The 14,573-nt window shown below is 44.4% G+C and overlaps 4 protein-coding genes and 1 non-coding gene across 5 annotated transcripts; 2 read left to right on the top strand and 3 right to left on the bottom strand.

Annotated features, from left to right (window-relative positions):
- Positions 1 to 1,242: 1,242 nt before the first annotated feature.
- Positions 1,243 to 3,510, bottom strand: Ir51b (Ionotropic receptor 51b). The gene has a single exon (XM_002049103.2). It carries the CDS (start codon positions 3,503 to 3,505, stop codon positions 1,730 to 1,732), a length of 1,776 nt encoding a protein of 591 aa, XP_002049139.1. The 5' UTR covers positions 3,506 to 3,510; the 3' UTR covers positions 1,243 to 1,729.
- An 893-nt stretch (positions 3,511 to 4,403) lies between these two features.
- On the bottom strand, positions 4,404 to 4,475 carry TRNAH-GUG (transfer RNA histidin (anticodon GUG)). Its single transcript has one exon. It is a non-coding gene; the product is annotated as a tRNA-His (tRNA).
- A 3,751-nt stretch (positions 4,476 to 8,226) lies between these two features.
- Ir56b (Ionotropic receptor 56b) lies at positions 8,227 to 9,707 on the top strand. Its single transcript, XM_070210027.1, is given in 1 exon segment — positions 8,227 to 9,707. A coding segment is annotated over 1 exon segment (1,254 nt). The 5' UTR covers position 8,227; the 3' UTR covers positions 9,482 to 9,707.
- Positions 9,708 to 9,775: 68 nt separating this feature from the next.
- Positions 9,776 to 11,629, top strand: Ir56c (Ionotropic receptor 56c). Its single transcript, XM_002049101.3, has one exon. The coding sequence runs from the start codon at positions 9,776 to 9,778 to the stop codon at positions 11,627 to 11,629; it is 1,854 nt and encodes a 617-aa protein (XP_002049137.3).
- A 426-nt stretch (positions 11,630 to 12,055) lies between these two features.
- Positions 12,056 to 13,987, bottom strand: Ir56d (Ionotropic receptor 56d). The gene has a single exon (XM_002049100.1). The coding sequence runs from the start codon at positions 13,985 to 13,987 to the stop codon at positions 12,056 to 12,058; it is 1,932 nt and encodes a 643-aa protein (XP_002049136.1).
- Positions 13,988 to 14,573: the final 586 nt, after the last annotated feature.

Below are 14,573 nucleotides of genomic sequence, written 5' to 3' on the forward strand. Positions count from 1 at the left end.
TTTTTGCTTGCTTCATAATTTTTCATATTTCGTTTTAAATTCAGCCCTTTAAGTACAAGCTTTACAGAAAATCACTACAAATGTGTGTGGGTCTCATGTACTGCGTATTTTATTAAGCGCCAAGAGCATAACTAGCAGCCGAATGGTTCATAAAACATGCAGTGACAGGCTCTCCAATGGCTCTGTTGCTGCCAATGTGTTAAACAAAAATATGTAACAATGAAAAGCGAACGAACAACGGTATATAGTGTTTCCGGTGTGTTGGTTTGTCAACTGCAAGGGGGGAGGGGCGGCAGTGCCCAAACAGCCAGACGAAACGCGAAACAAACGCAAATCCTTTATATCCATTCAATATGCATATTTACCAACAGACGAATATAAATGCACGCATACAGGTGTAAGCGAATGCACACACACACACACACATGCACACACAGACAGACACTGGCTGAGTATCGCATTTGAGGTTATTATTTGTATTTCTTATTTTATATTCAATGAAACGGCATGGAAATGGCCGTTATTCTGTATTGTCTTGCACAATATGATTGTCACACGTGTTTGTGTGTGGGAGGGGAGCCCATTTATTTGCATAAAATATGCAATTTTATCAACAAGAAATGCGCACGGCTTTAAATTAGGTGGATTGTTGTGCGGGCCATGCAATTAAAATTGTTGACGAGTTGCTGCTGCCTTCGATTGCAAAGCAAAAATTCAACACTTGCGACAGCAGCGCCCCCCAACGGCCGAAGGTTGTCAACAGCTTCTCACAGCGCAAATCCAATAAGCAGCTTCTTGACAACAGCAACAACAGCAACAACAACAACAACAACAACGACAACGCATTGTTGTCGCTATTTCTACCTTCGTATTCCATTTGTACTGCACGCAGCGCTGGTCACATTGAATTGATTTTGAGCGATTTTTCTCTCCCTTTTGAAAAAAGAAAAACTAGAAGCATATGCGCTGGCTTGTGCAGGCACGTTTTACGATTCTTAAGACCGAACTATCGGTGCTAACTGGAAATTATTAGATACGAATCTTAAACTAAATCCAATTGTTTTATATACTTTAAGCACCAATCATTGGATATAGCTAACCATAACTGATAAATAGATGCCAAGTTTGGGCAAGGTTCGAATGTAGCCTGCAACTTCTATATGAAAATATTTGTGGCTTTAGAAACTTTCATTAGAACAGGCAATTGTAAAAAATTATTAGATTGTTTTATTATATTTTGGGTGTATAATGCCAGGTTTAAAAATAGGTTTAGTAGCAGGAATTTGGATTCGGAGTTCGGAGTTCCCAAATTGAAGTCCAATATGCCAGTCAACCCTTTAAGGTTGCCAATTAAATATAATTAAAATGTAATTAGCAATTAAATTACCGCGTGTTTACTAATTGGTAACAAGCTAGTTGTTAATAACGGCAATTAAAAGCTAATTAGAATATAATATTTATTGCGCTTAAAGTGCATTTGAAATTCGCCAGCCTAAAAAAGGAGCGCAAGTGCTATTACTCAAGATTCCCCCAGCTTTCGTGACATTTTTATTGCATTTTTATGTCAACGGCAGCTGCTGCCGCCTGCCGCCTGCCCCGCGCCTGCTGCCTGCTGCCTGCCACCACCCACTTGCCACACGGCGGCGTCTTAATATCCTTGGGCTTGAAGCTGAAGCGACGCCTGTTTGTGTATTTCTGTCAATTGCGTACAATTGAATTAAACTGGAAGTCAATGGCAGGTGGTGCGATGCTCGCAAGCGAAAACCACAGCGGCCAGCAGCCAGCCGCAGAGCAGGACGTACCAGCCGAGGCGCAGGGTGTCCAGATCGAGGGCCTTAAAGCCGATCGAATTGTCGATGAGATGCACATAGCCCGCCTTCAGGGCATCATTGAAGTCGGAGACAACCCAATGCTGAAAGAGTCCGATGCTCTGTATGCGCATTATGAAGTGCTTCAGCGGCGACTCCAGATGCGAATCTGTGCGCATGGGATAACCAATAACCGGGGCGCCCAGGCAGACCGAGGAATAGCGATAGATGGGCTTCATGGCGTATTGCTGCTGGAGCGCAAAGAACTCCCAGCGCTCGACGGTGAAGGGATACGAGTAGCTGACATTAAAGCTAAGCAGAGCGCGCACCTGTTCGCCGGCCTCGACGCTAACGACCAGACGTGCCACCTGCTCGACGAGATGCGGCGGCACCTGCTGCAACAGCATGGGCACCTCGTGATGTTTGGTCAAAATGCGCTGCTGCTGTGCGATCAGCTGCTCAAAGGTGTCCACCTGCTCGCCCACCAGGGTGGCCGTCAGAAAGCTGCTCAGCTGATTGCCATACCAGTTGGTCACAAAGAAGCCCAGGACGGACAGCTGCAATGCCACCAGAAAGTAACGAACGGAGGGCGCATAAATGCGGCCTGGCGTGCTCAGGAACAACAGCTGGCAGATAGCCTCCAGCAGGCTGTGCATAGCCCTCGGGCCACGACGTCCACTCACCGCCGGACTGAGCCAATATAGGGCCAGGGTGATGTACAGCACGGCGAAGAGTAACAGCAGCCAGCTGCTCCAGTGAAATGGACGCAGCAGATACATAAAGCGTGGTATCTCGTTGCGCACGGGCACAATGAGGCAATTCTGGGCTATGTGCAGCGGATAGCTGAGTATGCCCAGGTTGCGATCGATGCCCACATAGGGATGCATGGAGATATCCAGTTGTTGTTCGCCAATTAGCCGCGTGATGCGGCTCATGTTGACGCTGCTGCCCAGGGGCAAAGCCTGGCCAGCATTGCTCACATGCAGCCGGGCATTGTGCCGGCGCAGGAACTCGGCCAGGATGCGATAGCCAAAGCCGCGTATCAGCTGTGCGCCCGTCCGCGGATCCCGCAACAGAAATACGCGCGGCAAATCATTCTCCGCCGGCGTGGATACCACATAGTTGCGCAAATCATGCGGCAGAGCTGGAAAGAGTGAAGCAAACTCCGACCTCAGCCGGTAATAGCTCAGCGTCGGATATGGCGTGTAGGCATAGACGCGTTGCCGGTGCAGCACCAGGGCGTGCATAAACTGCAGACTCCACAGCTTGGCGAATATGTCGCGCAACGCCGGCTCGCCGCGCTGTGCCGCCAGGCACACTATGAGCCGAGTCTGACGCAGCTTTCGCAGGCGCTCGTCCAGCTGGCCCCAGATAAGCTCCTCGCTGCTGTGGCAGAAGAGCAGGCTCAATGCATCGTTCTTGATGTGATTCCGCAGCGGATTATATGTATCCGGCTGCTCCTGGGTGCCGTCGAACACATAGCTGGCGCTGCTCAGGTTGCTGTGCAGCCAATTGATCAGATGATTCACTCGCTCCTGCTGCACATGGCGACTCAGGAAGATGGGCGTGTTCGTCCAACGCTGTTGCCCAGCGGCTCTCTCCAAAATGCTTTGTACAAAGCTGAAGTTGTGCGACTCCCACGGCTGCTGCTGGGGCCAAGCGGCGAGCAGCGGCAGCAGCAGCCTCGCTAGTCCCATGGCAGAGTGCTTACTGTGCCCCAGGACTCGGCCCTGGGCACACTTTATAGTGCAGCGCTCCTAATTGATTTAATTGAATTTAATCGTACCGCTAATTGGACTTATCTCCGTTTGAGATGGCAAATTGTGGACAAGTGCCGCATCACAATGGCGTGTCCACTTTGACAGCGATATAACCACATAATCGTCCAACTTATGCAATTATCTGACTTAATCAAGCTCAGCTAATTATAGCCTGCACGCATTCAAATTGGCCAAAAGAGAGAACCGGCATATTCGTTAAGTCGGAAAGTTCTAGGTCAGCAAGAAGCTCTGGCTAGTAGATAAGATATAATTTTGTTTCACTTCAGATCGAGAAGTAACCTTTTTTACACTAAGCCTTGCTATTTTGCATACATACACTGATGAATGTCATTTTTATACCCTGTAGATTTTAGAAAGATCGAGCAATAAACACTCAAGTTATCTTAGAACACATTTTTCATACTGTTGGACTTAGGGCTAGAAGAATCAGATTGTATAAGCTTGTTATTGTACAGGGTATCTCTAGTCGTGCACTTTTAACTCTTGCTTTTATCCATACATAATCATTTAACTAGATTTTATTTCTGCTTTGTCATGTCAAGGGTAAACATAGGAATTTTCAGAACTCGTATCAACTTTCAGTTATTTTTGGAATATTATTTTCTTTTTAGCAAATTTATTTTTAGATTATTTAAATATAATTGTGATCAATAGAACGATTTTATAAACAAAATTCAAAAATGAAGTAAAAACGTTGAATAAATTAATAATTTCAACCTATTCATTAGTATTTCTTTTCTTTTGGAACTGGGATTGGGATTAAAAAAAAAATAAAAAAGTAAAGCCTTCTCCGTGACAATGCATATTGCAGCATTGCCGTGACCAGGATTCGAACCTGGGTTACCACGGCCACAACGTGGGGTCCTAACCACTAGACGATCACGGCTACCGAAGACTCTTGAATCGATGGCGAAAGCTAACGTATATCAACTGAATATATATGTATATGTATATCAATGCTTGGTCAAGCGTTTGCTACAGTTTGTCTACATTTCTTGCGCTCCAAACAACTTGTTTATGGAGCAAGTACGGCAATAACGGCAACAATAACAAGCAGCAACAGCAGCTGCAGCAATAACAATAACAACAAGAGTATAAAAACGAAAACGAAAAATAAAATCAGCGGTGAAAGGCAGCTAAGAGAGAGACCCACCCAACCCAACAAGTGGCAAAGGCAGACCCAAACAACCAAATAACCAAACAACCAACCGACAGACCGACAGACCGACAACCAATAAACAAGATTTTGGTTTATGAATGAATTTAAATTTCGAGCAGGAGAGATAAAGCGGGCGGGTGTGAAGGAGATAGCAAGGGTAGGGCGGCAGGGCGTGTTGCTTGACTTGGCATTTCAATTCATTTTGCTATCAGCAGCATTTTGCGGCTTACGCTCTGTGCAATTGCAGAACCGACTGCTTTCGGGTGGCGGGCAACTGTGGGGAATTTCCAACTGCGATGGGGGGAGGGGGGGAGTTTGTATACGAATAAGTTTAGGATAAATACAATTTTTGCATAAATTGACAATGAAATATGAATAAAAAGATTATTATATACTTACTAAGCTATGCATAGATTTGTTTACAAATACCTTAAGCATTTGTTAGCTTATCAAAGTATTTATTTATTTATTATATAAATGCTTGTATAAGTATTAAGGAAATGTATTATAAAATATATGTACATGCATATACATATTGCCCTTATTAATTAATCACAATTTGCATAAAAAAATGCACTTTGCTAATTGAAATAAATTTAGCACACATTAAAAGTGATTATTTTTACATTGTGGCATAATATAAAAGCATTCAAATTTGTATTTAAGCTCCATTAAAAAGATGAAAGCAAGGGCTTTCAGTTTATCGCTATACGCTCGGTTTTATGTGTACAATTGGATTTGTCCCTTTTATTTTTTTTTTTTTGGTAAACAGGCTAAGCACTTAAGTTGACTAGGATATACCCACATTCAAATTTAACAGACAGCTTTGTTAGATTTTGGAACTTAAGTCTAAATCCAATAAGCTTATGATTTTAAATCGTATTAAAATATCTGTACGCACATAAATGTGTGCAGATTCATGCATGGAACTAATATACCCCACGCCATTTGAGTGGGTTGGGTATACAAAATTAACTGAGCCCTTAATGAGGTGCTGACTTGTATGCGCTGGCTTATAACTCCCTAGGGGCTATTAAATGAGTCATATTTGTTTCCACTTAAACATATAGATTTGGCCTGTAGTATCGAATAAATTCGTGCGCTAGTCCTTATCACATTCGCTGCCTGGGGAGATAAGAAAGTACAGTTATGCGCATCGTGCATAAGCCTGATAAGTCGCGTGTAAAATATGAATTATGACAGCTGCTTTGAAATGTGAATTATGGCACATATTGGTTTATATTTGTAATCAATATGTATATAATTATTGCATTAATCATAAGGGAATGTGGACAGCCACCGTTGGGCGAAGATTAAATACCCTACATTTTAATATGCAAGAAAATGTGTTTTTGTTTGTTAAGGAAACAGTATAATAAATATAAACAAAAATTAATTAAATTATTATTAACAAATTTCAACAAATATTCCCACTCAAAGCAAATTTCTAGAGATTTGGGAAACCCTCGCTGGGCAAGAAAATGTGTTATTTTTGTCAAAGAAACAATTAAATATACGTAAATAAAATTTAATTTAATTATTATTAAGGCTTACATGTTAACGAATATTCCCACTCAAAGCAAATTTCTAGAGATTTGGGATACCCTCGTTGGGCGAAGATAAAATACCCTACATTTTAAAATGCAAGAAAATGTGTTATTTTTGTTAAGGAAACAATTAAATATATGTAAATAAAATTTAATTTAATTATTAGTAAGGCTTACATTTCAACAAATATTCCCACTCAAAGCAAATTTCTAGGCTGCTTGGCAACAAAAATGTTCCGTTATTGCAATTGCAACGGTAATGCCAGACATTGCCACATAAACAAGTCTCAATTGCCGACAACTTAAATACACTGCATATATCCCGTTGAATCCAGTTTTTGTTTAATTTTTGCATTTAATGATTTTGTAATTACCCATAAGTACAATATTATTTCAATGGCACTTTCTGTTTTTATTGAGCGCCATTTAAAAATGCAACGCTGCTGGGCTTCGCAGGGGAGGGGGAGGGGGGTTGCGGCTAGCGGCGGGTGGAGTCAAACTGGGCTGGGCTTTTAGTTTTTTTTTTTTTTTTTTAACACCACTTTGGCGTTACGTGCTGCGAAACCCTTAAAATAAAAAACTGTAAAGTGTTTACATGTAAACTGAAAAATTACGAGCACACATACACATAGATAGAACACACGTGCGCGCACACACACACACACACATACAGACATACAGACCCACACAAAGACAACATGCCGTAAAATTTTTGCACGGATTTATTTCCTTTTTTTTTGCAATTTTTGTGGCCTGCTTTTGAAATATGAAAAAATCCTGCATTTCTTTGTTGCACGTGTGTGTATATATTTATATATGTGTGTTTGTGTCTGGTTCTGTGTATGTGTGTGTGAATATTCGCGCTCCAATAATCGCGCAAAGCGTTGGGCTATTTACAAGTATTGACCGTACGACTATAAAGTATGTTAGTTCAGTCCCGTTTTTACAAATTAATATTTGATAGCAAGCATGAAAAAAACACTAACACACACATTGCCCTCAACTAACTGGAGGCTTGACTGTATAGACTTGTGATTCACACATGCATTTAGAAGAGGTCAAAGTAAAACAAGAAAAAACTGCTCTTGATAATTGCTTTACAGTGGTTGAGATAAGCTTAAAATATATGTATTACATTTCTATATATATTTCGCAAAATTTATATATTTCTAGCGTATATATAATGAATTGCTTTAAGCTACATTTAGTTAAAACATAAATAATTATATATGTAATTAAATACTTTTATTGGCAGAGAGACATATTAATACACTTATCGCGAGCATTGACAAAGCAGGGCAATCAGTAAGTACATGAAATCATGAGAATCGCATAGTAGGGCAATATTTAAGAATTCATTGTTACAAAGTTTGCAGCGCATTGCGGACTAAAAACTGCCTGTCGTAGGTATAAAATATAGATGCATAAGCATTACACACATCATTCTGACATCCACATGCACACAGCATATACATATATGTACGTATTTTGTTTTATATATTAGTCTCGTTATTATAATGACATAATGACATTATTATATTAAGAAAAATATAGTTGGAGTGTTATGTTGGTGCTCTCTTCATAAAAGAATCGCCGAGATGCGCCCGAAACCGGATAAAAGTTTTGTATATTCTTAAAAAAGAGTATTTAAATTATAATTTATGCAAATCAAGGTCAGATTCTGTCCACAGTGCGTGCTTCATGTGGAGCCGCCAACAAGTCTGCCAACTCTCAGGGTCACAATTGATCCGTTGATTTTGTTTTATTTGGTTTTTTGCAGTCTCTGACTGTGACTGGGCATTGGGTTCCGCTAATTTGCAGTTACTTGGCATTAGGAACACGAGCCAGGTGCCCGCCCAGTAACAGCTTGTTGCGGACTTCTACTATAAATATGACTTGCAGCACGAAATGGTTAAACAGTTGGTTGGCAAAATGACCGAGGAGAGCATATACTCGCCGTTTAGCTCCGAAATACCGCTCGCGTTCATCTACAATGACACCAAAAAGGGTACGACCATCTATTGTGGACCCTATCTGAGGTCCATTGAGAGCTTTGCCCAGAAATATCACTATCAACTGCAGCTGGAGCATGTGGAGAATTTGCCAAAGAAGTCGCTGATGCTGCAGCAGATAGCCGAGGGCCATTACAATATGTCCGTGCACGGTGTGAGCATCCGATCCATATCCGAGGATCCCTTGTCCAATATAACGCAGTACAGTTATCCCATTGAGGTGATGAAATTCTGTGTGATGGTGCCGCTGGCACCGGAGCTGCCCAAATGGATGTACATGGTCTGGCCGCTGGGTCGCTATGTCTGGACGTCCATCTTCTTGTCCATATTCTATGTGGCCCTGCTGCTGCGCTACATCCATCGACGGGAAACGGCCACGCGCTCCTATACGCGGAATGTGCTGCATGCCCTGGCCATACTCATGTACAGCCCGAACATGAATATGCAGCTGCAGCTAAGTCAGCCTCCAGTGCGTATGCTGATCTTCTATACGCTGCTCTACTTGCAGGGCTTTATATTGTCCAATTATCACATCAGTCACATGACCTCCTTTGATATGAAGCCAGTTTTTGTGAGGCCCATTAATACGTGGTCGGATTTAATTGAGTCGCGGGTGCGCATCATTATACCGGATACGCTGCTGGAGGAGTTGCGCATATTGCCCGTGGTGGACATTTCATCGCTGGATCCCCAGTTCGAGCCGCGCATTTGACAGGACTATCAGCAACTGCTGGTCAAGCCGCCGCGCAAGTACGCCTATGTGGTTACACAGGATGCGTGGGAGTTTTTGGATCGCCAGCAACGTGTGCTGATCCAGCCATATTTTCACATGTCCCAGGTCTGCTTTGGTGGGCTCTTCAATGCGTTTCCGATACAAAAGAATGCAGAATTTGCGGACCGCTTGGATCGCTTCGTTATGCATGTGCAGCAGTCGGGCCTGTGGGATTACTGGGAGGATATGGCCTTTGTATATGCGGTACGTGCGCGTTTTGCACAGATCTTTCTGGACACCTATCCCGTGGAGCCGCTGAATTTGGAGTTCTTCAGCACCGCCTGGATTGTTCTAGTCTGTGGCCTGCCCATAAGCGCTGTCGTTTATTGCCTGGAACATTTGTGGATCCGCTGGAGAGAAATGCGCAGAAACTACAGAATCTATAAAGAGCTTGAAATTTAATGCCTTCACTATGAGTATAAATATCAGTCAAATTATAGGGTATTTATAGGTCGTGCACTTTCATGTCACCAGCAGACTAGCTTAATGGCAATCCTTAAACTTACATATACATAAGGGAGTCCCTGTAACAAGGCCTACATTTGTCGCATTGTTCTTAATTATTATGCTAATTGTTAGGGTAATTTTATGATATAAATCGGAGTTGGTTGAAATAGGGCTTAACGTTGATATAATTGTTATGTAATCCCTGGAGAACTTGTCTGAGACACTTAAAAGGTTACGATCTGCGACAAAATGTTGAAATTACGCATACGCCCCGTGAACGTCTTGACGAGCTGTCACATGTATAAGCCGTATATATTTGTGCTGTTCCTCTTGCAATGGGCTTGTGCCTGGAATCTGAGATACATTAGCACAATGCTAACGGGCTTTAACAAAATGGGTCAGTTTCAGGATTTGGTGTGGTTCGTTAGCCCTCAGCTAAATGGCGAGCATATGGAGAATATGGACAAATTCATACGCATATTGCACGAGGCGTTTGGCCTAACTCAAATAGTTATCTTCAATAACTCGGATATGCGCATGAGTCTCTCGGCCGTGAGGCGCAATCAGGTGAGCGTTGTCTTCACCACCGGCCCCGAGGATCCCATTTTGCAGGTGGCGGATAAGGTGCTGCTGGGCAAACACTATTATCTCTCGGTATTCATGCTAATGCCCAAGGTGGACGATATGGAGACGGTGTATGAGTTGTGCCGCTTTCTCAACGACAAACAGTTTGAGAACTCTCTCCTGTATTTCGAGTCAGCGGATGGCATTAATCAGCTCTTTGGCACAAATCAGTATCCCGTTGTGCAGTACGAGAATCGCACAGATCTGATGAGCTTCATGCGGCAACGGGCCAAACAGGTGACCAGCGCCGCGCATGATGTGGGCGGATATCGTTTTGCCACGCCCATGCGTGAGGATGCGCCACATCTGTTCAGAGTCGGCGATCGCTACGAGGGCAGCACATACCGCATCATTGACACCTTTGTGCAGCATCTGAACGGCAGCTTCCGGGAGTGGCCACTGCCGCCGGATGAGCTTGGCGGGCGTGCGGTCAACATGAAGCAGACCCTGCAGCTGGTGCGTCAGCGCCAGGTTCAGTTCTCTGCCCATGCGTATGCCCTGTTCATGCCGGACGATGAACTGGAGAAAAGCTATCCACTGCTGGTGGTGCGCTGGTGCCTGATGGTGCCGCTCTACAACAGCGTCTCCACCTACTTCTATCCGCTGCAGCCCTTCGACTGGACCGTTTGGTTTTTTGTGCTCGGCGCTTTTCTCACGCTCAGCTTGCTGGAGCTGCTTTGGCTATGGTTGGGCGTGGCCCATGCAGCAGCTGGACCCACGGCCGCACTGCTCAACTCCTTTTGCTACATCATCAACATAGCCACTGGGCGGCAGCTCTTGCAGCCGACGTGTTTGCGTCTTCTGCTACTTTGTGCTGTCTTTTTTCATGGCTTCTTTTTGTCGGCCAATTACACATCCACGCTGGGCAGCATTCTGACCGTGAATCTGTTTCACGCCCAGCTCAACGCCATGGAGGATTTACTGCGCGCCCAGCTGCCCGTCATGATCATTGACTATGAGCTCGACTTTCTCTTGCAGCTGCACACGGAGCTGCCAGCGGAGTTTAGGCAGCTGCTGCGACCCGTGGACAGCGGCGTCTTTGCCTGGCATCAGCTTAGCTTTAATAGCTCCTTTGCCTACTTTGTCACTGAGGATAGCTGGCAGTTTTTGGATGAGCAACAGCGGCATCTGAAGCAGCGCCGGTTCAAGTTCAGCGACATTTGTTTTGGCTCCTATCACCTGGCCTATCCCATGCAGAAGGATTCGTCGCTGTGGCGCGATCTGGAGTACTATACGTTCCGCGTGCATTCCTCGGGACTGCTTTACTACTACGCCCGGCTCAGCTACGAGTCTGCACTTCATGCGGGCCTTGTGCAGCGCCTGCAGGAGACCAAGGTCTACACATCGGCGGGTCTACAGCATCTAGCCATAGCATTCATATTGCTTCTGGCCATTTCCGCGATTGCAATTATCGTTTTTGCTTTCGAGGTGTTTGCGGCACGCATTTGGCGCCCGAGCACGGACCAGGAGAGGCTTTAAATTGACCATAACCTCAAATTGGGCGCATGAGCAGCGACGAGTTTCAAATATTAATTAACCTCAAAATGAATTTGCCTTCACACTCGCCCGAACAGGGTCAATTTGTGTTATCGATTTGATATTGACCTAAAAATAAAGCCGCTTTTAATTAGCCGTTAACATAAAAATAAAGTTATTTCAGGCGTAAACTATAAATTAAATAAACTGAAAATAAATCAGAAATAAATCTGCCCAAAACCAATAAAACATTGACTAAATCCTAAATATTAATGTTCTTTTTGCCCGCGCAATCTTTTTGAATACAATGTGAATTTCATAAGCTTAAAAATATATTTCATTACCCATATAAAAAGGTGAGAAGTCTAGAGTTTTATCCTAATCAAATTGTGTTTATATAACTTAATATTTAATTGTAGAATTTAAGATTTATTTTCTTCTAATGCTTCTGCGCCTTCTTAAGATCCTGCGCAGCCTGTTCCACAGCTTCAGGAAGTATTCTTTGAGCACAAGCTGATGCCACTTCATCTCGAGCACAAAGACGAATCCGGCGAGCACCAGGCCAAGGCACCAGGTGCGCATCATGCTGGAAAAGAAACTCATGCTGAGCGGCTGCGGCTGCTCGTGCACAATAATCATCCGTATTGCGCCCATATACAAAGCCTCCCAGAAGGCCTCCCACTTCCAGTAAAGGCCCAGGCCAGATTCCTGGGAGATCAGAATAAAGTTCTGAAACGGCGAGCGTAGATGCGAGTCCAGATGCATGGGAAAGACATGATAGAAGGGACCCGTACAGATCTGCGTCAGCCGAAAGACGGGAACACGCAGATGCTTTTGCAGCATGACAATTGTGTCCCAACGATCGCTGGACACAAAATACCCATAGGTGGCGTTCAGCAGGTCGCGATGCTGCTGAATGAAATTCGCATCCGCGATATTCACTTGCTTCAGGAAACGGGTCGGAAACTGTTCCAATCGGCTACTGAGCGCATTGTACTCAAATTCCTGCACCAATATTCTCAGATTGGCATCAATGATGTCCTGCACAGTGTTCAGCTGTCGCTGTGGCGGCGCCGAGGTAAAATAGCTGGTCATTTTGCTGATATACATATTGGAGGCGACCAAGCCCATGATGCTGAGCACCATGTACAAATAGCGCATGCGGCGCGCAGCTGATCGAAGGATAAATATTGGCGGACTGTTTGTCAGGCTGCAGATGCACTGCATCAGGGCGGCGCTCAGATCACGCGGCCGCTGTGGCGTGCATAACCAAATGGCAAAACTCACATAGAGCATGGTCAGGATCAACAGCAGCCAGATATTGTCCTGGAGTGCCTCGCGCACATAGAGCTCCTGCAGTGAGTCGTTGCGATAGGGCACCATCAGGCACCAGTCATTGATGCCAATGGGATAGCTGAAGCTCACCGAATAGTTGCCCACGAGATCCGTGTAGGAGTGTATCAGCGTCTCGTAGACGCCCTGTGCGACCAGCTCCAATAGATTGGGCAAATCGAAGCTCTTTATGGTCAGATTGGCGGTTGTGTCCAGCATTGTGGCATTCACAAACTGCAGAAAGCCCTGAAATAACTTGGCACTAGTGCCGTAAACAGTCTTCTGATCGGCGCCCCTGAAAACCCGTGGCATATCATCAAAAATGGGCGTGCTCAGTGGATAGCCCATCATATTGTTGTTGTACTGCCTGTAGAAGTCCCAAGTGCGCCACTGTTGGGTTTTGTTCAAAATGCTAAGCTTTGGATACGGATGCAGTTGGTACACATTGTTGTTGATGGTCAGCAGAAATGTGTTGATAAACTGCTTGGCCCAGGCCCAGTGCAACACATCCCGGAATATGTTGGAGAACTGGGTGAAGGTATCGAAATTATCGTGATATTCGCTGCTGCTCAGATACGGAAAGAGCACAAATATGGTTTTCAGCCAGCGCATGCCCTTCAGTCCCTGCGAGGCCACCTCCATAATGGGATCCGTGTGATGCGTTGTGAAGATCATGACCAGAGACGGCGTGCTTATTAGACTTCTTATCGACGTACTCGAATTGGCCGAGCTGTTGTTGTTTCTCACAATTATGCGCGGCACTAGCGGGAACTTTAGCCAGAAGCGATTGAAGAAATCTGTGCCACCGGCACTGTTCAGATTCAGTTTCTCGGATATGTAAAAGATGAGATTGTGAAAATGGTAGACATTATCGATGTGTTGCACAATGTTGATCACAAATTTATTGTTAATCGATTGCAAATGTTTCACAATTGTCCCATTCACGGCATCCGCCGCTGTTGTCGGTGTCGGGTCCACCGTTTCCGCTGACGCTGGACGCAGTATGAACTCAGCTGCCAGCTTGTCCATTTTCATGGAACGATTGTCGATTCGCAACTGAAAGCTGAAGGCTCGGGCACAAGCCAAGGCGCCATCCGTGCTGCCTTGCGTGTGGTCCACTTGTGGTTGGGCATTGGCCTATAGTCCGAGTGTTGGCTTTGATTATTGCATTCCAACGCCAACAAGTTTGACATTTTGGACAAATGCGCAACCAGCAACGAGCATTTTATTGGCTGGCAATCAAATTGTTTACATTGGATGACAACACCGAAGAAGCAGGAGCGAAGCAGCTTTGCTGAGGTTTAATTAAAGGGCGCATATTATGCGAGTTTCTAAAACAGTTTGAGAAATTGATTGCAAAATTATAAAGCTAAATGTTAAATCAGACGATTGGGTAGCGTAGCGTAGTGGACTAAGCCTCGGCAAAATGGGCTCCTTATAATAAAAATATATGTTTAAACAGTCGATTGAGCAGCGTGTGGATAAACTGACCACAAAGAATATTTAACGAACGAACAAGGATTAAAAATATTTTGTATAGCCTTTAAAATTCGCATTACTTACATTTTTATATGCGGCCCCTTTTTGGGCGCCAGCCTGCAGCGCGCCTGTGTAG

This window comes from Drosophila virilis, chromosome 5, assembly GCF_030788295.1.
Source record: "Drosophila virilis strain 15010-1051.87 chromosome 5, Dvir_AGI_RSII-ME, whole genome shotgun sequence".
In the NCBI taxonomy this organism is placed as follows: domain Eukaryota; kingdom Metazoa; phylum Arthropoda; class Insecta; order Diptera; family Drosophilidae; genus Drosophila; species Drosophila virilis.